Source organism: Ascidia mentula, chromosome 4 (genome assembly GCF_947561715.1).
Source record: "Ascidia mentula chromosome 4, kaAscMent1.1, whole genome shotgun sequence".
In the NCBI taxonomy this organism is placed as follows: domain Eukaryota; kingdom Metazoa; phylum Chordata; class Ascidiacea; order Phlebobranchia; family Ascidiidae; genus Ascidia; species Ascidia mentula.
Genome location: NC_138569.1, coordinates 18802497 through 18827019, shown reverse-complemented (window position 1 = coordinate 18827019; position 24523 = coordinate 18802497). Strand labels below are relative to the sequence as shown.

Here is a 24523-nt window from a genome sequence, read left to right as displayed (position 1 = left end):
AATTGAAGGTTAACTTGTGTCACGTGAAAGAAGTGTTGCTGGTTAGGTAGATTTCATGAAGTAAAAACATTTTATTGCTACCAACAACAAAGAAACAAATGCCTAGGGTCTGCGTTTGACAAGGAGTCAGAATTTGTAGCGTCACTCTTTGAAACGAGACAAGGAAAACTGAGTGTCATGGGGGAATATGCCGAGTGGTATAACATACAAGAGCTTGATTCACAGTTTGAGAAACCCTGGTTTAAGGTAAGCATGATAATGAAAGCTGATTCCAGTGGTAAAGATAAGAACATGTATGTTTTACAAAAAAACATATTTTCTGTATTCAAAAACAAGTCCAGAATGTTTTTAATCTGTACGATTTTGTCCCAATACAAAAAATTATATTTGAAAATTTTGTCCAAAATCGTTACCTACAACTTCAGTAATACGGGACTCACGAATGCCTCGTTAGAACCAAGTCGAGCATATGCAAGGTTATACCAATAGCTGTTTACAGTAAAGGAGGAAACCTCTTATCCAATAACAATACAATGCCATCAGTGCCGTTTCCGTGTATGCATTAACTCAAGCGGCATCCGCCGTGATTTGTAACTGTATATTGTTGTGACTTTAAACAATGCTACTGCTTTGTATTGATAACAACAAGCATCCAGGATGTATATCCGATTTTAACAACCAGCCTATTGGCAAATCCAAACACATATTTTCTTTATGGTGATGTTGCACTGTACGCCACACCAACTTGGTAAGCTATTGATTGTAAGGATTTCTGAATGATGCAAAAAACTTTCAACAAAATTTGATTAAACTCACAGACCATTATGTTGCTGTTCCATTGTTTGATATTTGCAATTTCCTTGTGTTTCAGTATTGAATTCTCTTGGCTTGGCACTCTTTAAGAAGACTGACTTTTGTATTCTAAAGTACACTAGCTTTCGCGAGTACCTCTTGTTTCATCAGATATCAGCCTCTACAAGGCGCACTAATGCCGTGCACAATGTAGTTAATATATATTGATAAATGTATCATGACTTTGCTGGCGCAATAAACAATGATCCCAAATTTGTTTTCCGATTTTACATGGTTTTCTTAATGTGAAGTGACTGAGGTTGAATATCGTAGGAATTAAGCTGGGAGAGAGAGAGGGAAAAGAGAGAAAGAGAGAGAGAAAGAGAGAAAGAAAGAGAGCAAGAGATAGTGAGAAGAAAGAAAAATCCTATGCTGAATATGATTCAAGAAGCAATAACTCATCGTCCAAGCATTAGTTTAAAACTCGGTTTGAACAAGGTCGGGGTTTGGAAAGAATAGAAAAGTGAAATAATTAAAAACTGGACTTCCATTGAAGGCTTTGCAATTCGATACGCTTTGCACCATCGTTAAACAAAAAGTAGCTTTCGCAACATGTAAACAATAAGTTTATGAAGGGTGAAATATAACTGCTACCTTTTGTTATAGGAAAGACTTAAACAACTAAATCGTTAAACAACTAAAAGTGCGTTTTCGCCAGATACTTAATTATCAGTTGGGAATAAAGTTTTCTGTTCTTTAAAATGTCAACTCAAAAGACAAGCATCGTCAAGGAGTATCAACAGAAGGGTGTAAATGATTTGGTTTTAAAAAGTGTTTACCACATGAAAATCGTTGTTTTTATCATTTAAAAAAGGTCTGGAAATAGTAGGTTAACGACCAAAGCTTTTTTGATCGCGGTTGCCGAAGAACTATACAGTAGATATGTCAACGGTTGTAGGATAAAAATAATTTTGTTCCGCCCTTTGTTTAGGACGGTGGCCTCAGCGTTTTGATGACAGCGAATGCCCAACTTCAGAACATCGCAGACATGGTATTATGATTAGTCGTATAGTTCATCGCCCAGTTTCATATGCAATGTTTTTCAGTTTAGGACAAATGTGTTGACCTTATCGACACCGTTCGTCATCTTTCGTGCTCATACTTACCGATCACAGGTCGTAAATGGAATTATCTATTACATCAAGGTAACATAAAAGCTCCGACCACTTTCAAACCATTATGTAAAGCAGAAACGAATTGAATATGCGACCTTATTCAGGCCCAATGCTTTTGCTATATCACTGTTGCTTCAACACAGGTGCAAACTGACAGAGACGGTTACATTGTCATCCAAATATTGGAAAAAACGAATCACCAGGGATTTGAATTCCTTGGTATGCAGGAAGGTCATACTAATGACGATGAAATCAACGCATTTTGAATGGACCAGATTGTGTTAGCACACGTTTTGTCAAGTAGAAACCGACTATAATGGTTATTTGTGCTTGTTGTTTATAAACTTGTCGTTCGTTAGAAACAAGTGAAGATTATGTTAATGTATGTGATAATGTTAAGTAACTTTTTAGACGCCAAAATCTGCTTGTCGACAAATCAATGTTAAGGAAAAGATAAACGAGAAATTATGAACGCATGAAAAACATTTTGTATTGTGTCACTACCTTCGTGAAAATGGTTCTGTCTTTTGGCGCCTAGAGTATTTTGCTTCACCAGTATCTAAACAAGAATATTTAGACATTAAAACCCGGACGATATTATAAACGTGTATGTGTCAGTGAGTAAGTGCAAGTTCAATAAGTCGTTCTTTGTCGACCAACCGGTCCGACACACGCATACATGTTGTTTTTTACACACCGGTATTGTAACCCAGGATATCCTGACCACGAATCCCGATCAAGTTTTCTTCTTGGAATATTGGTCTGGCACTTGACCGATGCCCCCAGTCGCCTAAGCCACGCACAAAATCGCTGCAATGCGCCCTCCATCGGAAATACTTTCGCACTCAAAAGGGACAACTATTTGTGCTTTAACACAAGACTTTAACGCAAATACAAACGCCCCAACCGTTCCCAAAAAGGGAGATTCCATCGCCTATAGAAGATAATAATCCGATTATCGTTGTGACATATGTTTCGTGACAATCGCCTCGTATCCTTCAATAGTTTTAAACAAAGAAACCACTTTACAATAGAAATCCCTGCTATCAGGTAACCAAATTTTTGTTAAGAAGCAAGTATCCAATAAAAAACTTAAGAGTGTGCGAAATTGATCGAGGTTAGGCAAAAACCAGAACGGTAATTTTCATTTAATGGTTTGGGTAATTGTTTCAGCGATTACTTAAACATAAAAATCGACCTACGAACGTAGAGGTCGAGAAAATGACCAACAAATATCTAAAAGAGCAAAACAACGTCGACGTAGAAAAAAGTCACTTATTCATAAAATATTTACATTGGTTGTTGCGCTCTAACTCGTGCTTTGGTTGTTAAGTTATTCATTCTTTTTTTTGAATCTGACGTCACTAATACTGTGTTTGTGACTCTGATGTCATTACTCATGCTCGTGTAGCTCGACTACCAGTGCTGGATTAAGGCTCCGCTGTCGATAAGGCAAATAGTGACAAGTGGCCTGAAAATACACATATATTGCGCTCACTGAGAATAAGCGTAAAACCCTGAAGAACACAGCGACCAATTGGAAGTTCAGCTTTTTGAAGGAATTAGCTTTCGATGGGAAGAATCGTTAAACCTCTTTTCCTCTGAACTTACATTATAAAGTTATTTAGATGGCCTAGATTTTAGGCTGCATGTGCCTTGTTTACCTAATGGTGCATTAGGCACTGCTCACGCATTTTTCTTTCTATTGTAACCGTATGTGGTATACCAATGAAGCAACAAGCCTCAATCTGATATCAACGATTTTGCTTACTTTTTATGAGCATCTCTTCTTTCTTATTCATAGCGAACTTTTGTTTTTTTCGTAAGAAACGCAATGGTCCATGCCAGTCACCGTTTTGATTAGTAAACATCAACGGCTAAAATTGCGGCGTTTTCCGCAGCTGTAAGTCCCGTTTGGCAGGTAACAGGTGTAGCCGAAGGTCGCCATTATGCAATGACCTGAATATTTACCCATTTTCACGAATCGGTGTTTGGGTGACCTTTTCAATTTACAGTTTAGTTTTGTTTGGGTCTAAACCACGAAAAATAGTTTTACACTGCGTTGCTTTACGATTTAGTTCCGTATATGACACAGAATGTCCTCTAGATGACTTGCTGACATCTCAAAGGCTTTTCAAATTTTCGTGACTTGAAATCCTTGCAGTTTTCCACTTGCAGGAAGTTTTCTTTTCAGTTGGTATAGACTGGGTTAAAACCTACATGAAACACACTTTTCACACCATGTTTTTCACTATCGATACTAACGTTTTGGTTTTGTTGGGTCGAATAGCAATTACGATTTAAAGTTAGTAATTTAGGATCAATTGAAACTGCAAGAAAGCTCTTGGTGTATTTTCAGATGCAAATAATCTAAACATGAAAAACAGAAAAACAGATCTCCGCTTCAAAACGTCAACAACAGTAAAGAATAGGCAAGGTCGAATGCTTTGGGAGCACATTAACGCGGAAACGTCTACGTGTGCATCGTCATATAAATCACAATTGCAAAATAACTGCGACCTGTACGTCATTTCCTTGCTGAGATTGATAGGAATTTCAACGTCTTTTTTCACACCGCTCGTCGGCAAGGCTGTATTTAACTTTCACATTAAACGTCGAATATGGCAGGGGTATTTCTGACGTGTTAGAAAAGGTACAAACAACGTTAAAACAGTTTAGTTGCAGATTGAGGTTTGTTTTACTGTAACACATTTCAAATTATTGCCAACAGCACAATGAGGCTGCAAGGTCTGAAATTATTGCGGTTAGATAACATTCTTTGTTGTCTTTTTGACAAAATGTGTGCATTTTTGCAGATAATTACCAGCCTAGCTAAGGATTTTTTGTTACTGAAAATGTCAACCCAAAAGACAACCCACGTCAAGACGCCCATGATGGTATGACTTCTACCCAAACCAATGATCCGCGAGCGATATCCTGACGATCATTACGCTTACAGTCATAAGTTAACACAATAAACGCTCTTTGTATGTATATGGTTCAGTAATTAAGTAAACGATTCAGAATTTTCCGTACATTATTTATATACTTTACCTCTGACAAAAATTAGATTAGTGATTAATGTGTTTTTTTTGCATGGATATGCCTTGTTTCGTAGCCAACAAAAATTGAGAAAAAAACGAGTAAAAAAATTTGTTTTTTAGCCTGGTGGCCTGGGCCCACTGGAAACAGCGGATTCCCAAATTTAGAATATCGCAGATATGGTAATATGACCGGCCTATATGTTTTTCGTGCAATTTCACAGAAGTATTTTTATGCAGTTCAGAGCTGATGTAGACCAACCAGAGCCTTTCACCATCTTTCGCGCATGTACTTACCGAACACAGGTTGTGGCCGGAGTGATTTACTATATCAAGGTACGTTACCAAACTCCTCACCAATTTCAAACTATTGCTTAGAAAACGGTTTAATTGCTATGTCAATCGTTACAATTTAACGTACTGTAGGTGGAATGTAACAAAGGTTACATCTTTCTAAAAATATTGGAGAAGTTGAACCAGAAAGGATATGAATATCTGGGTATACAGGAAGGCCATACTGCTGACGATCCAATTAAACCATTTTGAATGATCCAGATTGTAAATCAGAATAATGAAATAAAAATAGATTAACCGGATAAAGAACAAATCACTCTGACGTTTACGTCATTTCCTTATTGAGACTAATCGGAATTTAAACGTCTTTTTTTCACTGTTCGGTAAGGCTATATTTAACTTTCACATTAAACTTCGGTTATGACAGAGGGTTTATTAATAACTGCAGCGATAATAAATATATATTAGTTTGTTTGGTTATTGCTAGCGCAATACAAAGGGCAAAAAAAGGGTAAAACAGTTTAATTGCAGAGTGAAGCTTCAACATCTGAAATTATATTGGGTCAGATTATATTCCCGGTCACATGGAAACAAGGCTCAAAAGTGACGTCAAACTAAAAGTCAGTAAGCGACTCATGCCTAATCTTGAATTTTCTTGTCAGTGAAAATGTAAAGTCAAAAGACAACCATCGTCAAAGACGACCATAATGCTGCAGCGACTTTGGTATGACTTCTACTTATTTCAAGTCATATTTCGATCCCACACCAATGATCTGCGAGCAGTACCCTGGCGATCATTATCCTTATAGTTATAACTCACATAATAAAAACAAGTTTTTTTGCATGAGTTGTTAATTAAGTTAACGATTTTGAATTTTACATGCATTATATGCCACATGTTTTTAACAATACGTACAAATGTACATTTCTATTTAAATAAGAAACTGATGATGCTTTGCTTCATTGATATACAATACACGGTTACAATGTAAAGAAAACTGCGTAGAGAATAAGGGAAAGTGGACAGTGCCGGATTCACCATTAGGTAATCAAGGCACATGCAGCCTAAAATTTAGGCCAACTAAATGAATTTATGACGCCAGATCCACATTAAAGAGGTTAAACGGTTCTTCCCATCGAAAGCTAATCCCTTCAAAAAGCTGAACTTCCAATTGGTCGCTGTGTTCTTCAGTGTTTAACCCTTGTTCTTAGTGAGCGCAGGCCACTTATCTCTGGTTGCCTTGGCGACAGTGGAACCTTAATCCAGCACTGGTAGTGGAGCTTTGAGCATTAGTAATGACATCAGAGTCACAAACACAGTACCAGTGACGTCAGATTCAAAAACAAAATATGATTAAAGTCGCAATCATTACAACAACAAAAGCCCATGTTAAAGCGCAATAACAACAACAACTGTATAAATTTAATAAATAAGTGAACATTTTCCATTTTGGCTTTGTTTTGGCCGCTCAAATATTTACGGATCGTTTAATTCAGGGGTTCTTAACCTGGGGTCCATGAACCCCCAAGGGGTCCGAGAAGATGCATTAAGGGGTCCATGAAACGAAATACAATTATTCCGAAAATCCACGTATTTTCCTCTGTCCATGAGGTTTCACTGTCCACAAATTTTAATTTTTCGACATTTACGATGTGTTTCTTGCGAAGGGGTCCATGGCTTTTCAAAGAATGTTTTAGGGGTTCGTGATCCAAAAAAGGTTAAGAAACACTGGTTTAATTAAACTCAATGTTCACAAATCGATTTCGGAACATAAGTTACAGCAAACATCTGACTTTAATCTTCGTCTTTAGGCGACGGTATCTTACTTTACGAACGGGTGCGGCGTCTATACCAGTGTGTTTGCGTTATAGCTTTGTGTTAAAGCGCCAAACGTTTTCTCTTTAGAGTGCGAAAGTCTTTTCGCTGGAGGGCGCATTGTAGCGATCCTGTGCGTGATTTACGTTTGGAAGCATGTGCCCGTGTGTCGGACTATTTAGTCAAAGAAGGTGTGCGCAGTCAATAAAGTGGTGAGTTGGCGCAAGCACTGTTTCCTGATCAGCTTCAATATTATTAAATAGGTTTTTACTGAATGTTTTTGGAAGCTTATTGCAAAACAATGGATATGAAGAACGTGTACATAGTCAGTAAGTAACATTCAAATTCAACGAGTCGTTACTGCTGACGCGACTGAAATATTTAATTGTGTATCCTGGGCCAACGTAAGGGAAACCTTGTTTTTAACCAGAGGGTAATGGATCTTATGATGTGCTGGATCCATTCTTTGTTGAACGTGCTTTGAAAGGAAGTCACTTTTCCCGGGCGATGAATGACAAAATGTCGAATGTATTGGAAGGTAAAATCTCTAATACACATATTTAAATTATTAATATAGTTCAAAATCGTATTAGCGACAAAACGAAAGTACGGAAGAACAAGTTTTTTCGAGCACACGGCACCTGTCGTAGAACAATACAATCAGAATGTAACTTTATGTCTGACGAGTTGCCATGAGATACAGAACATAGGTTTACTATTTATAATGATCACTGGCAGGAATTCTGTTAGTGGAAGTTTTAAATAAATAATACAATCTTTCATTTTCAGTTGATCCGCCGTTTTTCTTCACGCCGGACAAGAACTTAACAACAGATGTCTGGCAACTGAACGATGACAATCAAGACAAGTTCAGTAATGAGCTTTCTCAACAAAACCTTTTCCTATTCAAGAAATAGAGTGCGATTATGTGTTGCCCTTGCTTACAAACAAGTATTCATGGTAGAACCATGTGCGGAGTGCAGGATATTTCGATAGGCAATTGTGCATTCAGGTGTTTCTGTGATGCTAGGTTTTTACATATTGTCTAGAAGAGCAGAAAAGTTTGTGAAGCGTTTGGAAGAGTTCTGACGGCTCATACGTTCGTATGATCAAGGACTTGAAAAATCACACGGTGGACTTCGTAATTACACACAGCCTAGCTCGGAGTCCTTTACATCAATAAATATCAAGGCTTAAATAACCAACAGAGAAAAATAAAGGATTTTCTCAATTCTAACGCCTTAACAACGCAGTCCCTACACACTTAAAACAAAAGAAACCGCTTCTGTTTTTTTAATGTTCGAACTAATTGGTTTGCTATAGTTACCATGCTCGAAAATAGAACTGTTTTTGCTACCTGCAATATCAACATCAAGCAATTATCCCCCTAATTAAATTCGAAATGCGGGATTCACTCAACCATAACGAAGCGTTAAGACGAGAAAGTAGATTGGTGGTGTCACGTGACTTGGAGCTACAGTCACATCTGTTTACTGACTACCGTTGTTTGAAAGCGTTTCCGTTTTCTCATGGGTGACAAGCCGCGTCACGTCATTTACAAGTGGTCATAATGACGTAAGCACAATGACGTCAGCGAAGTAGCCATACGTCCAGTCTCTTAACGGTTGATGTTTGTTTAAGTTGTGCGAAAATAATGTCTGTAGTTATGAGGCTACTACCGGATCACAAGTTCAATGAAGCGTGGCGAAATGGAGAAAACAATTTTAAAAATTAGTACAGCGAGACGTGTGGGCGCAACATGCGCGTTGAAGTGTGTGGAAGATTTTTTGATGAATTCATACATGTTTGACGCGAGTTAGCAGATATGATGTTGTGTGGATTTTGTCTGGAATTCCCCATGGGAATCCCTGTAAGGGGCTTATTATTGAAGTTTGATGAATCGGTATATTCTATCTACTTAACACTGTAATGTCATAATAAGAGTAAATGTTATGTAAGGGTAAAAAGTTATGTTAAGACTTTTTGCAGTGTGTGAGTAATTCGTATCGAATATAAGTCTCTCGAAGCGTTAGAACGGCTAAACAAAAAAAGACATGAAGAACGTGTACATTGTCAGTAAGTATTTATATATTACTCCGATTGTGTTGATGAAACCTGTCCTTTTGACATGTTTAGGATTGCTTAAATCGTTTAACTGCTCAAACGAAGAATTTCGGGTTACTGTATAATTTTTGTTCAATAGGGTAAACATGAGTGTCGTAAGCTTTAAACTACGATTGCTTCTAAGCACAATTTTTACAACCCATTATCGTTTAGAACAAGATGGATCCCATTACGTGCTTGATGTGATCTTTGTTGAAGCAGTCTTAAAACAAACCAACTTTGGCCAGCTGATGAACGACAAGGTGTCGTATGTACTGGAAGGTAAAGCAGCGCACACAACATTTTCCCACTCGCAACTGTAACATCTTGAAAGATTAATCAAAAAATCACTCGTGTAAACCTTCCAAACGAAGCGAAAAGTATTTTTCTGGTACAAACCTTTGTTTGTTAGTATAATACATATGTAACTGTGATAACGATGTCGTTAAACCCGTGAAAGTCTGTTTGAAAGAAAAACACTGCAATTTTTTCGAAAATATGCCTGACAGCAACCATTGCAAATACTCTTGCTTTTGTTTTTCAGCTGATCCGCCGTTTTTCTTCACTTCGGACATGACCCTCAAATCAGGACTCTCACAACTCACTGAAGGAAACAAGGAGAAGTTCAGTAAAGAACTCGAGGATCAAAACCTTTTCATATTCAAAAAGAACTGAATATTATGTGAATTACTGAAAATTGAAAGCCGAAAAATGAGCTTTGCGGTTCTGTGTAAGACTGATACCACAGCATTTTATAATCAACCACTCGTATTTGCAATATTCATTCGTGTTACGTAGCGGTATTTTGTAAACCTATGCAGAATCCTTGCAAAGAAGAGTTTACACTTAAAAAACATCGTGACAGTGTGTAAGGTGGCTTTGGTTTATGTTTATTCATTTCAACTAGAATGTTAACTGAAGCATCTCAAGCATTGCAGTAGAGCTGGATTGAAGTCACTGTTTTCAGACAATTGCTTAAAAGTTTGTTTTGTGCCGTACGTCACGAATATTCCGATGAACGCTCACATGGTTAAATAATATTAAGACAAACGAAAAATTTGAAATCGTATTCACTATGATTTTGTGTTTTATAAAGCACAGAGACTCAATGTACATATATTCGGCTCGAGCAGAGCATTTGGGTCTACATGAATAACAGTGATGAGTAATCACGCCTGGTTAACAAATAAAGCGTAAACAGTGACATCAGATTAACAAACTCAGCTTAACGTCGCAATCATACCAACAACCAATGTATGAGTAAGCTTCAATCAGGTTGAGGATCATTCAGTTTTGTTCACAGCACCAATGTGCATTTCTCCTGAATATAATTTTTCGCCAAACGATTTTGCATTTTCTTTTAAAATTTCGTTCGGCAAATATTGTATATCACTTCAGCCTACTGGAAACGTAATTGCCAATTTTTACAACACCTGTGTTCAAATTGTTGTTTACTTTATCCAACACGTTCACCTTGTTGGATAGACCGTATCGAGAAAATAACAACAACAATAATCTTACTTCTTTGCAAGGTTAAAATAGGTTGGTTTGCAAAAGTTGTACTATATTCCCGATGACATAAATAATAGTAACAAAAGTTAGTTGAATGGTGATGAAAACGTGACTGTATTAAATATATTGTTGTCATTAATGCACCACATATCGGAATCATTCGACCGTAGCGGGAAGTTTTGGCGGGAAGGCAGTTGCGTAATATTATCAGGTGCGCTCAAATAATGAGCTCATCGGGCTACGGGACTTCCCAAGTTTCGATGTTGGAGATTTTAAAGGTGTAACGTAATGTTTTGTGATTGATCGCAACGCAGAAATGAATGGGAAGAAGAAAATAGGAACAAGTGCGGATGACCGGGGTTGAACAATAACAGCGAGCAACCGGACCTCTGAAATGTGGGGACCACATTTCTTGTAAATTTAAAGCATAGAGAATTGATTACCATGTGGTCCCTGCAACTAAAAGTAAATTTGGGACTGATCTCTGCGCGGGCGAATGTGATTACGAGGAATTCATGTGCAGAGTAAACCTTGTGTGAAACGATGCATGACCGGGAAAGTACAAAAGAATGTTGTTATCTACCGAAGCAATTACTTTTGTGATTGATCGCAACGCAGAAAGGAATGGGAAGGAGAAAATAGGAACAAGTGCGGATGACCGGGGTTGAACAATAACAGCGAGCAACCGGACCTCTGAAATATGGGGACCACAATTCTTGGCAAGGCATGACTGGGAAAGTACAAAAATAAACAACGATGCATAACCGGGAAAGCACAAAAGAATGTTGTTGTCTGCTGAAGCAATTACAACAAGAGTTTGCACAAGCTCGAATGTCTGAATTAAAAACGGGTCAACCAATGCATTTCGTCTCTGAACTTTTCGCCAAACGATGGTTTGACCTTTAGTCACTGACAAAAGATAACGGAATATTGATTTTAATATTACGCGACCCACTAATTTCCCCCTATATCTTTTTCTTTTCTAGAATTTCACTTTTTTTCATATATGTGTTATCACAGTAGTCCGACGGGCTGTTTCTTGTCCGCACTTAAACGACACTTACTTGAAAGTTTGTTTTGTTTCGACCGTAGCGGGGAGTTTTGGCGGGAGGCAGGTGCGTAATAATATCAGGTGCGCTCATTTCATGAGCTCATTGGGCTACGGGACTTCCCAAGTTTCGATGCTGGAGATTTTAAAAGTGTGACGTAATGTTTTGTGATTGATCGCAACGCAGAAAGGAATGGGAAGAAGAAAATAGGAACAAGTGCGGATGACCGGGGTTGAACAATAACCGCGAGCAACCGGGCCTCTGAAATGTGGGGACCACCTTTCTTGGCAAGGCATGACCGGGAAAGTACAAAAGAATGTTGTTATCTACTGAAGCAGGACGTAGGCGTCTAAATTAAAATCAACCCACAAGTCGAAGAACATACGGTGAGCAAAGCGTCATAATTTGCGCACGCCATTTTTCAACTAATGGTAAGCCGTATTTGATGTGTGCCAGGTGTTGTGCACCTTTGCCTGACAAATGCTCTTTCTTTGTGGATTTAACGAACCAAATCACCATCACCTATAGGTTGTCATAGTCTTGTACACAACTGACGTCACCAAATAGCCGTATTTATATTTTCTATTGGTAATTTTTTCGTTAAAAGCTAGGCACACAGGAATCACCCAACCATCACAACGAGAAGTTTGGGCGCGAAAAAAAAAAATTAAATACAACAGAACTTAATGCTGTTGCGTGTTCTCAATGTGCTTAATATGGTTTTTGCATGGGTAATATTGAAATGCTTTTAGGTGCGTAGTGATAAATATATGCCACGAATATGCTTATTTCATGACAACCAATTTATTTTAAGTCAAGTGACATTTCCAGCGTTTTGTTTTGTATGCGATTGAACACTTTACTTTGAAGGAAAACTGCTGGGACCGCAAACGAGCACGTAAGTTAAATGTAAAAAAATGCAATTGCTATGAGCTACAGGCCTAATAACAGTGGGATTTCTTACATCACCGTCCGTCGTTCCCGACATATTGTGTGTCCTGTCTGCGGCATGAATGAAAGACTGCGTTACGTATTTGTTCATAATTTTTTTTAAGTCTCTGGCGTCGCAACCAAGGATTGTTATCTTAATTCACAGATTATTCTCGGTGTCATCTTCAAAACTCAAACACTTGTTCCCCGGACGTAGATGTTTAACACCAAATTCCGAACATGTTTGGCAAACCGAATTTGGGACAATGCTAGTATATTTAATGAACGCACTCATCGACCTAAGAATAATTGGAAATCCCCGAACCCATCAAGTAAAAAAGTGCAACCTGAGAAGAATGTGGGAACTGTTGCGTCAATGTTTTGGGGTCTGGGTGTCTAGAGATAATTTGTTTGTGCGGTGAAGGCGTTGGGTAAATCAAGCATAACTGGAAAAGTACAAATTAATATTATTGTCTACCGAAGCAATTACAACAAGAGTTGGTGCAAGCACTAAAGTGCAACATGCGTCAAGTATTATTAAAAAGAATCCTTTGTAAGCCAATTGCAATGTACCACCATTGTGATTTGCGCAGAATTTTGGCGCCACAAAAAAACAAAAAGAATCATGCTCGACCTTATGTATACGACCTAACTTTGGATATATTGCAGGATGGATTTGGCAACAACACCAGAAGAGACCTTCACGAAAATCTGCACCGTGCAAAAAAATTTACACATGAGAACCCATTTCAATGCTTCCTCCAATCACAAATAACGTGTCTTGATGTTCTAATGCTACATGCATTACAGTGGCTAGTTGTTGAATGGAAAATCCCGGCCCTACAAAGGCCTGTCACCTATTGCTAATGTGGGACTTACCTTTGCGGGGGCGAATTTGATTATGAGGAATTCATGTGCAGAGAAACGAACCTTGTGCGAAACGAGGCATGTCCGGGAAAGTACAAAAGGATGTTGTTGTCTGTGCAACGCATTATCAAAATCCCCTGGATGTGATGTTTTGCGCGAAGGAATTACAACCAGAGTTTGGGCAAACTCGAATGCGCAACGCGCGTGGAGTTTAACGAAGTCCGTAGAGGCTTTCACTTGGCAGCGAATATTGTGTCCAACACGATTTTGTTGATTTAAATATGGTTTATATTTTCTCTGCTAAATGAGATTATTCATAATACATGGAATAATATGACTGCATCACCCACAATAAAATATCGCAATCATTTTTGATGGTATTCTGCAGTCCTTATTCGTATTGCTTTCCAACGCCATACAACAACACCTTATCATAACAATACCACATTCGTGAGTGTTTCGTATCCTTCCGTTAGAGTCCTGTATCTCGCGTTTACTCTCATGTTTGGTTTAAATTATAACTCAATCGTAGGAAAATTGTGTGACAATATTAATCAAGATAATACAAATGCGAATAATAAAGCATTTACTTTTTGATATCCGGAAATAACTCTGGAAAAGCTACGCCAAAAAAATTTTCAAAGAATGAAGATTTAGATGCAAGGCTTCCTCAGCGAGCACATACAAAGGGAAAAGAGGATCGACTGGAGCCAAACATTCCACAGCAACCACACAATACCTATGATGTCATACTTGAGTAAGCTTTCGGCTGTATATAAGTAACGCATGGTGAAGTCCTCTGCAGATCACACCTTACTGCTGTGCTGTGATTTCAAGTGGAGTTCAAACATTTACCGAACCTACTGATGTGCTGAAATTATATACGTCTTTGTTTCAGATATTGTGGAAGCAACTTGTCGAAAATTGTCGCTGGAAAAGTACAAAAGCAAGAGTCATGAAGAACGCGTACATACAAAGTAAGTACCTAACGAAATAAACGAACTGATTTTCTTTCCAGGAACATAAATGTTTAAGTTGGGTACCCAACGCATTGTCGATTGACCGGAAGGTACCACAAAGTGGAAACTTGTGTGCCTGCTAGTCTAATAGCTAGCTCGGTGCCACAGTCCCCAGCTGCTCTGATGAGTCCTTATAGGTCGTATCTTTTGCACATGTAAATGTCTGAATTTTTGAAATTTTTGATAGTTTATTGTTTTGGTTCAAGTTATGTGTATTGTGCAATTAGTATCTGCAAAATCTAATAAATTAAAACAAGTGAACATGTTTGATTGTGATTATGCGTTTCGTGCTGTTTTATAATGCTTCATAACTTACAACAAATTGTACATTGAAGAGCAAGGCTCAAATATCGTGATGGACAAGTTTTTTGTCGAAAGCGCCTTAGATGCATCCAATTTTGCCCAACTGATGAATTCCAACATCGAGGGTGTATTGGAAGGTAAAACCCCAAACTTGTTGCGATTTTTTGTTAAAATTGTTGCCTTGGCATTAAATCTATTTTTTTTTTACATATCCCAGAAATAACAGCTTTCGGGCAACTGTGTGGTTAATTAAAAAGTACGTTTCACATTCTATTAAGTGGCGTAAATAATGATTATGTAATGCAATAAACTTTGCTTTATTTTCAGTTTCTCCACCGTTTTACTTCACTGTGGACCCATCCCTCACAACAGGAGTTTCGATGCTAAACGATGAAAATAAGGACAAGTTTAAAGGGGAGATCGCTGAAAAAAACCTCTTCATATTCAAAAAGTAGAATGTGTACAATTTGTCTTTGTGCACAATGTGCAGCTGCTCGTGGGTGTATGTTGAAACCGCACTTGTAGTTCGTCTAACCTTATACATGATGTATTCCCCAAAAAATAAATAACAATTACTTGATACGTGAAAGTTAATTTCTGAGCAAATATCTGGAGCAATTACTGCAATTTTAAGTGGAAAGGGAAAACTTTGATCTAAACATATTCGACAGTCGCAGGAAAACTTAACGTTGACTTTGCACCAGGCACAAGAAAACAATTTACAAAATGTCGAATAATTACGCACTTTGTCGACTATTATATTGAGCACTTTGTCGACTATTGTGGTATGATTTGGTAATTGTATGTTGGGTGCTAAAATACCTGATAAACAACACGTCATGTTAAGTAAAATCAATTAAAAGCATTTTTCCAGCCAGAAAGAATGGGGTCAGTTTGGAGTCAAACAAATTTGTAACTTGAGTCAAATATGGATATATTGGAAATACTAACGTGTTTCAAATAAGAAACCATGCAGAAAAAGACTTTAGTACCGCCACCAAGCTGAAATATAATATACAGATAAATGTTTGAATTTGCAATCCATAAACCAACAAGTTTTGAATGACGTAATTATTGACGAAAGTTGCATAGATGGGCGAGTTGCCAAACAGAGTTGCAATGTTGCAAACTTATTTTGCTTCCCAGAAACTGGACTTTTGCCACAGAATGACGGTTGCAGACGCTTAAAGCTTATGTTTTTGCTGTGAAGAACGACCCACGCAGCTGCCCTGCCGAATCGCACACATAACAGCACACTTTTATTCGGACTAAAAGCCCACCAGACACAAACAAAATAAATCTAATCAAGCAGCTTAATCCTCTAAATGCCTTTTAAGTTAATGGTAATGTTTTGTTTGTTTACAAAACTGGCAAAGTTTCACCGAAACTCAAGGTTTGACCAACAAATTTCAAACAGAGAATTGGTTCAAAAAACTGTTATTCATTACTTTGCATTGTCACGTGATCACTACCCATCATGGGTGAAATACGCCCCGCGCTATCTCGCGTAATGGTTGGTTGACACCCAGCAAAACCCACGGTAGAAAAGGTTACGACAAAGCGTGGAATGGTAACCAACTTTGTTCAACGTCAACACATTTTGCGATTTTAAGCTGAAGTTTTTTAAGCCGAATGGTTTTGAAGCTTTCGAGTGCATTAATTACATCACACGGAAATGCCCGGAACCGAATGCGATGCCATCACACGATTGGCTGATGGAACGACACGCCCCTTATTTGTCGCATTTACTTTGATGGAAAACCTTGCTTTGAACAACCACTTGCAGTGAAAAGGTTTTGTTCAAGCTCAATGTAAGGAGTTGAATAGCACAGCGGCGTTAGTCTGCTGACTTACGATACGATTAAATGCATTTTTCAACACCTAGGTGGAACTCGCACGATGGTACAAAAATGAGTTCACGAAAAAAAATTGCGATTTCTTCTTGGTTTATAATCAGGCGCTTGACCAATGCGGTCAATCGCTCTCATCGACTTGCACCATTCCTGTACACTCTTTTCGCCATCTAGCGGTAATCTTAATTTTGTCTTATGTTTACACAAAAACCTGGAGATTATGTATTTGCTGCAACAGATAGTAAAAAAATTGCTCTTTGGATTCAAACAAACTACCTTTAAACTTTTGGCACCGTTGGTGCAATTGTTATAAGTTTTTCATATATCCACATCATTTACAACAATCGCGTTTAAATATAAAGTAAACGGTAGCCTTGCGTTATACACAATCGTTTTGATGCAGATAACTCAAATTTCTTTACTTTGCTTACGTACTGCCAATACTCGTTGCCATGTCATGTGAGCGTAAAGACACGACAGTGACGCAAATAGCAACCCTTTGGGAACGCGATATTGAATGACGCGCCAATTAATTTAGTTGGTCGGTTGCACAGCTTGCAAGGTTTCATATATTAACTAACGAGTACTTGGGACAAACAACGTGTAAAAATGTGGAAACACTTCTTTGCAACTGCCCTGCTTTTAGCCGTATGTGGAAATGGGCAGATAAGCTTGGAATCTTGCAAAGTAAGCTTGCATTGCGACAGCGCGAGCGAAGTGACGTCATCCAGAAAGGCTAACAACAGCTTTCAATCAAGAGGACCGCCAGGCAAACGAGGTCCACAAGGTGACGCGTAATTTATTTCTTATTCAAAGCATTTCTTTTTACAGTTTGTGCTGCTTAATCCATGTGTACGTATCACCTTGCATTTAACCATTTTCCAGTTTGTCACAATAAATAAAACAAATATGATACATAACCTTGCTTGGTATCCATAAGTCACATGCTATCAATAGGTAATTATTTGACCCATAAATACAACTGCTGCTGAAAGTCAAATAGGAATTTTATGCAGGAACTGCAGGTGGAAAAGGAGAAAAGGGTGAACAAGGTCAACCATGTCACTGTGATGACGCCATGAACCTCATTGAACGGCTGAGCTCTCGTATTGAAGCTCTTGAAAGTATAGCGTAACCATGTAACAAAAATCCTAAACAAACAATATCAATAAATACAATGATTTTTGCACTAGATAGAGGTAGATTCCATACGTGTGGTGATGTTGTACAACGTTATGACCGTAAAGCAGGAGGTGTGTTCGTGATATACCCTCCAGGTGGACTAAAAGGAATCGAAGTGTTTTGTGACTTGTCTACCGATGGTGGTGGTTGGATTGTAAGTGCGGAAAACAAGACCGACTGGTGTGCTTCAAAGTACTTTTCTTTAATAGGTTTTTCAAAAGCGAGTTGATGGCTCGGTAAATTTTAACAGAGGTTGGGACGATTACGTCAACGGATTCGGAAATCGAAGCGGGGAGTTTTGGCTTGGTAAGTGGTTAAGAGCTATCAAGTCAATTAAGGAGCTAATACTCATTTGAAAGTAAATACGGTGCGACTTAAAGCAAATGGCTAACAGCGCGTTTCCACTAGAAAAGACTGTATGTTTTGAGACCTCAAAATACATTTGCGACCCTAGACGGCGTTACGACCTAACCTTTGAGAATTCCCATAAAGGCTGCAGTTAGGTAACGTGAATCCGTGGTAGGTTTGGAAAACTTACATCGCATCACAAGATCAGGCAATTACGAGATGAGAGTGGACATGGAAGACTTTGAAGGGAATACCCGCTATGCGCTTTACTCGTAAGATAAAAAGTACTTTTGCTTTATTTTGCATGTGTTGTATTTTCGAATAGCACAAAATTATAGAATGAGTGTAAGTACAGGGAGACCTGCCTTTATAGCAGGAACTTCAATTATCATTCCGGCACTGGAATTCAGCATGCATCATCACCTCACTTGATTTAACGTCTTGTTTTTTTACTCTATACGTACTTTAGTAGTTAAGAAATATTTTGCAAGTCGTCTACTGAGTAGCTGGCAATGACTCACTTGAAACGAGCACTACACGAAATGCTAGAATAGTTTTGCCAGAATAAAAATCGGGAACATCAATTTCTTTGCAGACTTGCTGTATATTCAAAAGCAAAAAAAAAACTAAGCGTTGATTCTAAATTACGAACAATTGAAAATGACATTTCATAGGTTGTTTTTACTTTGCAGAAACTTCTCAGTCGGTGCTGGCAGTGGGTATAATTTGACAATCAGCAAACCACCATCAGGCAATGCAGGTAAATCAATTCATTTTTGCAGTGCACCGATACTGTGTTAGTTAAACTGGTTTTTGACAAATTTACAGTTTCTACAAAATAACCTCAACGAAATACTAAAAACCAGACGTTAAGAAACATACCATGCAGTATCAATTTAGGCGCCCCACATACAACATGGAAACTGTTCGGTATTCGTGCACAGGATATCCGGGGTTCGAATCTCAGTGTAATAGAACTAAAACGGTGGCAAGTGTTTTGCAAAATGTTGCTGAACTGACTTGTTGGCGATCTGTTATGAATATACTGCAACAATACTAAAAGTATCAGTATACTGACAAATAATATAGGATGAATATGTCGGATTCGTTACAAAATTACACAAATTACTCAAGTTTATAAAATCGCATTATATTGAGCCACTTTGCACTGATTACTCTGATTCGGGATGGCTTTTACGCTTTGCAGGCAAGTGCTTTCCAAGTTTCATCATGTAGATACTTTATCATACAGGTGATGGAATGAAAAACACAGGGATAATGTTCTCCACGAACGACAAGGACCAAGATCTTCTTCCAAATGGAAACTGTGCGGTTATATATAAAGGGGGAGGTTGGTTTGAAAGTTGCCACTCCGGAAATCCCAACGGTTTTTATTACGGAGGCCAACACGAATCTTACGCCGACGGAGTAAATTGGGAGCCGTATCGTAGGTACCACTATTCTATGAAAACAATGGAGATGAAAATTCGCGAAAAGCTCTAAGGAATAGGACATATTTCAATACCGATGAAAAATCAGTAGTTTAAACTTTACTGGATCATGGAACCAAGCTACCCTGGCAGGCTGCCGATAGATTACTGTGTACTTACGGTCCCCTTTTCAGGGCGAAATATATTTTTCTGTTTTTAAACATCGTAAAGACTATCTACAAGGTTAATTTATTTCTACTGCTATTTTTGCTCCCGGGCATACTAATTAATCAGAATCGTTCTTCTGCCACTCAAGTTTCTGAAGTGTTTATTTGAAACCGACGTTTCGTCTGTCATCCGGCGATACTTCCTCAGGGTTATGATTTTTTACGGTTTATACTGAGCAACTATATTTAAATACATGTTCACAAACAGTATTGGCAGTTTGGTATAGGCAAAGTCGCCTGATAGTCACACCACCTGCACTGGTGAGACCTTATAGGTCGAAACAGTTGGCCATCTGCAAGCAGCTTACAAAATTCATATTATCAGTATTCTGTGAGTTTGCTTGGGAGATTTTGCAACGTAATTTGTGCATAACTGAGAATCCCATCATTCGTTTTACCGTTTATGCTCTTAACTGTTGCAATGTTCTCGCTAAATTTAAAGTTCTCTACTGTTTACTATTGTACTCGTTCCCATATAAGATGTACAACCACAAAACAAACTTAAATCGGGGTTGAAATCTTTTTTAAAATCACTGACCAACGTTTCATGATGTCAATGAACAAAAGAACACATTACATTGGCGTGGCAAATTCGTTTACAAATGCTCGAGGATTGAAAAAGATAATTCACCGGCGAATCCAATTAGACCAGTGGTTCTCAAACTGTGGTACGCGTACCACTAGTGGTACGCGAGAGCTTTTCAAGTGGTACGCGATTTAGTCCACAATTTGCCGCACTTTGCAGAAGCCAAAACCGCTGCAAATACATGATGTCGGTTTTCTTTATTGTGTATTTGTGACGCAATAGTATCAACGTGAAATTGTTGCACTGTTGAAGTAATTCTGACATCGTGTATTCAACTGTGCAACAATTTCACGTTGATATTAAACTGTGCAACAATTTCACGTTGATATTAAACTGTGCAACAATTTCACGTTGATACTATTGCGTCACAAATGCACCAATAAAGAAAACCAAGCAACTGGTGATATTGGCTAAATTGTTATTCATTGGTGTTATGTCATAACAGTTATGGTATAGTAATACGGTGGTACGCAGTGTATTAAAAAACAAATGAGCGGTACGTGATTGGAAAAAGTTTGAGAAACACTGAATTAGACGTATCACTTGCGTTTCGAATAAAATTAAGTTTGTTTTTTAACATTTAAAGATTGAAAAGCGATGTAGTTTGAAATAACGAAAATTTTCTTTAGCGCGCTCTGGCGGTTAGGCAAATGCTCAAGCATGACCGATAGGTACACAAACAATTTTGGGTTAATGCCAAGCTTCTTATTATATTTTAGGGCAATGTGAATAAACAAAGTGATACAGGTAGATATTTGTTGCCATGACTCGTGATCCGAGTCACAATTTGTACAGAAGAAATATAAAAACTCCCAGGAGCAAATGGGAGTGGAAAATCTTTACGTCACAAGCAATGTTTGGCGAAACGAAACTTTGAAAGAAACAAGAAGAAGAAACAAATTCTTTTCGTGGCCATTGAAGCACGAAGGAGTGGGAGCAGGAGGGGAGGAAGAAAAAAGTCAGCTGAAAAGAAGAACTTTCGTCCGAGTTTTGGTGTCAACAAGACGCCATTTCTCAGTCAGAGACGGTGCAAGGAAAACGTTCTTACATTTATTTACTGATGTAATTATTGCTGCTTTGCATTTTTTTTACCTAGCTTGTCATCAGGAGTTTTGTTGCATGGTTTTAGAGAAATAAACATCAGTTATTTTTTATCAAAAAAAAAATAATGCTAGTACCTAATTTCATCAATTTATAGCAGTTATGTGAGAAATATTTTTATTAGACTTTTGGTAAAAACACTTCTGGCTGATTAAAATGCAAACCTTAAAACGTGCAGAACGCGTAATTCGATTTGCAGTGATTTGTAGTGACGGGTACACGGTAAGATGTCTCCCACAAATCAATGTCTATTACAGCGCTATTAAGTATACTTTGCTGACTGATGTAGAAAATAGCTAACCTAGAGCACCATGTACCACGTTCTAGATACAGATTTGAGATATCCTATACTGGTAAATAGAACAAGTTCCAGGGATTTAGCTACTTTCCTTTAAGTCCAACACCAACTGAAAGCACCCCTTCATTTCTATAGTGTGCGTTACGCAAGCTAAACGGCTAACTCCCAGTCTATTGCTTCCTGTGTATTTTGAAGCCAGACGTTTGCAGATTTAACAGCACGTGCTGGTAGTTGCGCCAGCCAGTCAACGCATGTTACCAACGCAATCTCGTATACCGTTGAATCAGTTTTTGCATATTTGTGAAGCAGAACAGAAACTCACTATGCAAACCTTGTTTGTGTTTAGGTACGCTGCTCTTGTCATTTTGACTTAAATAGGTAAAACTTGTTCCGAAAGTACCAAGCTTGTAACATGGGCTGCAGACTGTATACAAGCTTTGTTGGATATACTGGCAACATTAACTGCTGATCAAGGCTAATTTATGCTTAGTGGACCAGCCAAGCGAAAAATCAAAGCCCCGTTTAAGCTTTGTCATTATATTTTAGTGAACAGAATGTTAGTGGCGAACATACACTAATTTTTTAAAATTTTATCTTTATGCTTCTATGTTACTTATACAGTATGTATATATGTAAGTGCTTTGTTGGTTGTGGACGGAAAGTTTTAACAATTATCAGTTACAGAATTTATCGGACGTCTGTTGTTTGTAGTAAAACTTTTGACCTTAGCAGAAGCATCGACATCCACAGCTGTAAGCATCATGCCCGTCTACTTCCGAAGTAAGTATATCTGGTTCTTATCAAGCTTTTCACCGCACTACGCACATAAAGATCGTATATTATTTGCCTTGATGCCATCAAACGGTGTTCACCAAGAAGGCTTAACTGGTGTCGAAATCGAAGAGAAACGATGCCTATATCTTGTTAAAAACATGATGAATATTCACAAACTTCCAGTCTCTTCGCTTCTGGTTGCATATGGTGTTTTTTGCGTTTTGCAGAAGGCGACAAAAATATCCCGGCGGACGAAATTTTCGTTGAAGATGCATTGGAGAGTGATACATTTGCTGAACAAATGATCAAAAAGGCGAAAGAGATGATTGGAGGTAGGCCTGATGTAAACTCACTTCGCAGTAGAGACTATTTAAAATGGTTTTGCAGGCCCCATGAACATTTTATTAGAAACTTACACAGTCTCAAGAAAAACTTTATATTTTTTTAGATGTGTACTTTAATTTAATTTACAAGCTTTCAATTATCAAATTCTTATCGAAAAATAAGGCATACTGTAGTAATTGGATATACTGTAACACAATTTATTTTGACAAATTATGGCAGAAGAACTTGTGTTAACCTTTCCAGTTTGGGTAATTTTTATGTTTGTAATTGTCGCTTAATTTTACGTTGTTGCAGGATGTGGGCCGTTCTATTTCTCACCAAACTCAAACCTTTCTGACAGCAAGGAGTTGAATGCCGGCAACAAAGGGCATTTTGTAGCAATGGATTTGGCCAACCGGTCGATTTACGTATTTTCTCAATGATGAAACATATTACTGCTAAGTTGTAAGATATTATTGCAAGTTGTAATAATCATCCAACGGAATAATTGCTGCGACAAGTGAATGCTTGATAATAATGTACATATTGCTTCTCGTATTCATTCAAATTGTTTTGCTTCAGTCGTTTTATGCTTGCAAGACTCGGCAAAACCAAACTTTAAACTTTCTTCATGCCTCAGGCGAAATGAATGATCATCAAACTAAGTCCACTGACGTTCTAATATTGCTGTGTATGTCAAGTCCTGCTTTTCTCATCACAAGACCTGTTTTTAACCGTAGTTTTTTCGCTCCAGAACTTTTGCAACGCTTGGTTGATTCACTCACCTTTCTCACTCTTCCACTCTCCTACTCTCAAGCTGTCTCCTCTGCGTTTTCTTTTGAAACAAACTATTCAGGTGCTGGTATAATCTGTCTGTCTTTCTGTCTTGGGAACGGCGATGGTTATCTGTGTCTTTTTGTTGTTGTGCTTTGTGTACAATTTGCATTGATCGAGTCCATTGCCACAATCGCTTAGATGTATTGACTTTCTAAAAAGTAGTGCTTTCGACTTTTTTCATGTACATACAATATCCAGTGGAATTTTTAACATTAGTTGTGCATGTTTAACATTTTTAACTGCAAAATACATTGGCATAACCATGAGTATGTTGTGTTTATTTCGTTTACATGCGTATGTGACTGTTAGTATAGCGACAAAACATAGTTTTTGACGTCATATTCTACGGATCAGTAAGTTTGCAACGCTTCGTTGATTTACCCAACGCCATTCTCCTGACTCTGTCTGCGTTTCTTTTCTTGGTCCGAACAACGTGCTGGTTTTGTCTGCAGGCTTGTCTTGAGAACAAGGGCGGTCAGTACTTGTGGTTGCCCTGCTATATTCGTTAACGTAGAACTTGCAGTTTATGTGTTTCGCAAAAGCAGTGAAGATTTTGCATTAAGCTTTCGTTGTTTGTGTATTTTCCGAAGAAGTAGCACATAAAAAAAATGGTTTCAAAGTCAGGCTGTCTGTGGCACTCAAATGCCTAATGTTTTCGCGTT

The 24523-nt window shown here is 38.1% G+C and overlaps 4 protein-coding genes and 3 long non-coding RNA genes across 8 annotated transcripts; all 7 read left to right on the top strand.

Moving 5' to 3' along the window:
• The first annotated feature begins 1462 nt into the window (after positions 1-1462).
• LOC145899192 (cystatin-A-like) lies at positions 1463-2553 on the top strand. The gene is made up of 4 exons (XM_082987920.1): positions 1463-1601; positions 1784-1843; positions 1899-1997; positions 2111-2553. The coding sequence occupies exons 1-4, from the start codon at positions 1554-1556 to the stop codon at positions 2231-2233; spliced, it is 330 nt and encodes a 109-aa protein (XP_082844046.1). The 5' UTR covers positions 1463-1553; the 3' UTR covers positions 2234-2553.
• A 2228-nt stretch (positions 2554-4781) lies between these two features.
• Positions 4782-5610, top strand: LOC145899282 (cystatin-A-like). The gene is made up of 4 exons (XM_082988014.1): positions 4782-4864; positions 5132-5191; positions 5249-5344; positions 5435-5610. The coding sequence occupies exons 2-4, from the start codon at positions 5189-5191 to the stop codon at positions 5552-5554; spliced, it is 219 nt and encodes a 72-aa protein (XP_082844140.1). The 5' UTR covers positions 4782-4864; positions 5132-5188; the 3' UTR covers positions 5555-5610.
• Positions 5611-7327: 1717 nt separating this feature from the next.
• LOC145899157 (uncharacterized) lies at positions 7328-8359 on the top strand. Its single transcript, XR_014402466.1, has 3 exons — positions 7328-7447; positions 7549-7656; positions 7908-8359. It is a non-coding gene; the product is annotated as an uncharacterized LOC145899157 (long non-coding RNA).
• Positions 8360-8364: 5 nt separating this feature from the next.
• On the top strand, positions 8365-10235 carry LOC145899156 (uncharacterized). 2 transcript variants are annotated; one of them, XM_082987880.1, is made up of 3 exons: positions 8365-9194; positions 9396-9503; positions 9766-10235. In XM_082987880.1, the coding sequence occupies exons 1-3, from the start codon at positions 9173-9175 to the stop codon at positions 9894-9896; spliced, it is 261 nt and encodes an 86-aa protein (XP_082844006.1). In that variant the 5' UTR covers positions 8365-9172; the 3' UTR covers positions 9897-10235. The 2 variants fall into 2 exon arrangements, with proteins under 2 accessions (XP_082844006.1, XP_082844005.1); XM_082987879.1 differs by lacking the exon at positions 8365-9194 and having other exon boundaries at positions 9224-9503.
• Positions 10236-12942: 2707 nt separating this feature from the next.
• Positions 12943-15475, top strand: LOC145899060 (uncharacterized). The gene is made up of 4 exons (XR_014402461.1): positions 12943-14336; positions 14478-14556; positions 14934-15038; positions 15229-15475. It is a non-coding gene; the product is annotated as an uncharacterized LOC145899060 (long non-coding RNA).
• Positions 15476-17412: 1937 nt separating this feature from the next.
• Positions 17413-20227, top strand: LOC145899469 (microfibril-associated glycoprotein 4-like). Its single transcript, XM_082988257.1, has 7 exons — positions 17413-17541; positions 17771-17878; positions 17948-18090; positions 18146-18242; positions 18460-18556; positions 18977-19044; positions 19537-20227. The coding sequence occupies exons 2-7, from the start codon at positions 17833-17835 to the stop codon at positions 19785-19787; spliced, it is 702 nt and encodes a 233-aa protein (XP_082844383.1). The 5' UTR covers positions 17413-17541; positions 17771-17832; the 3' UTR covers positions 19788-20227.
• A 2355-nt stretch (positions 20228-22582) lies between these two features.
• On the top strand, positions 22583-24424 carry LOC145899052 (uncharacterized). The gene is made up of 4 exons (XR_014402460.1): positions 22583-22706; positions 22928-23032; positions 23340-23467; positions 23542-24424. It is a non-coding gene; the product is annotated as an uncharacterized LOC145899052 (long non-coding RNA).
• Positions 24425-24523: the final 99 nt, after the last annotated feature.

Bases quoted from the DNA above. Each gene is read 5' to 3' on its own strand.
- LOC145899469 (XM_082988257.1), top strand. From the start codon at position 17,833: ATGAACCTCATTGAACGGCTGAGCTCTCGTATTGAAGCTCTTGAAA. The intron at 18,243-18,459 runs GTAAGTGGTTAA...AATCCGTGGTAG, and splicing joins AAGCGGGGAGTTTTGGCTTG to GTTTGGAAAACTTACATCGC. The intron at 19,045-19,536 runs GTAAATCAATTC...TTTATCATACAG, and splicing joins ACCACCATCAGGCAATGCAG to GTGATGGAATGAAAAACACA.
- LOC145899282 (XM_082988014.1), top strand. The intron at 5,345-5,434 runs GTACGTTACCAA...AACGTACTGTAG, and splicing joins GAGTGATTTACTATATCAAG to GTGGAATGTAACAAAGGTTA.
- LOC145899156 (XM_082987879.1), top strand. From the start codon at position 9,329: ATGAGTGTCGTAAGCTTTAAACTACGATTGCTTCTAAGCACAATTTTT. The intron at 9,504-9,765 runs GTAAAGCAGCGC...TTTGTTTTTCAG, and splicing joins GGTGTCGTATGTACTGGAAG to CTGATCCGCCGTTTTTCTTC.
- LOC145899192 (XM_082987920.1), top strand. From the start codon at position 1,554: ATGTCAACTCAAAAGACAAGCATCGTCAAGGAGTATCAACAGAAGGGT. The intron at 1,602-1,783 runs GTAAATGATTTG...CCCTTTGTTTAG, and splicing joins AGGAGTATCAACAGAAGGGT to GACGGTGGCCTCAGCGTTTT. The intron at 1,998-2,110 runs GTAACATAAAAG...GCTTCAACACAG, and splicing joins GAATTATCTATTACATCAAG to GTGCAAACTGACAGAGACGG.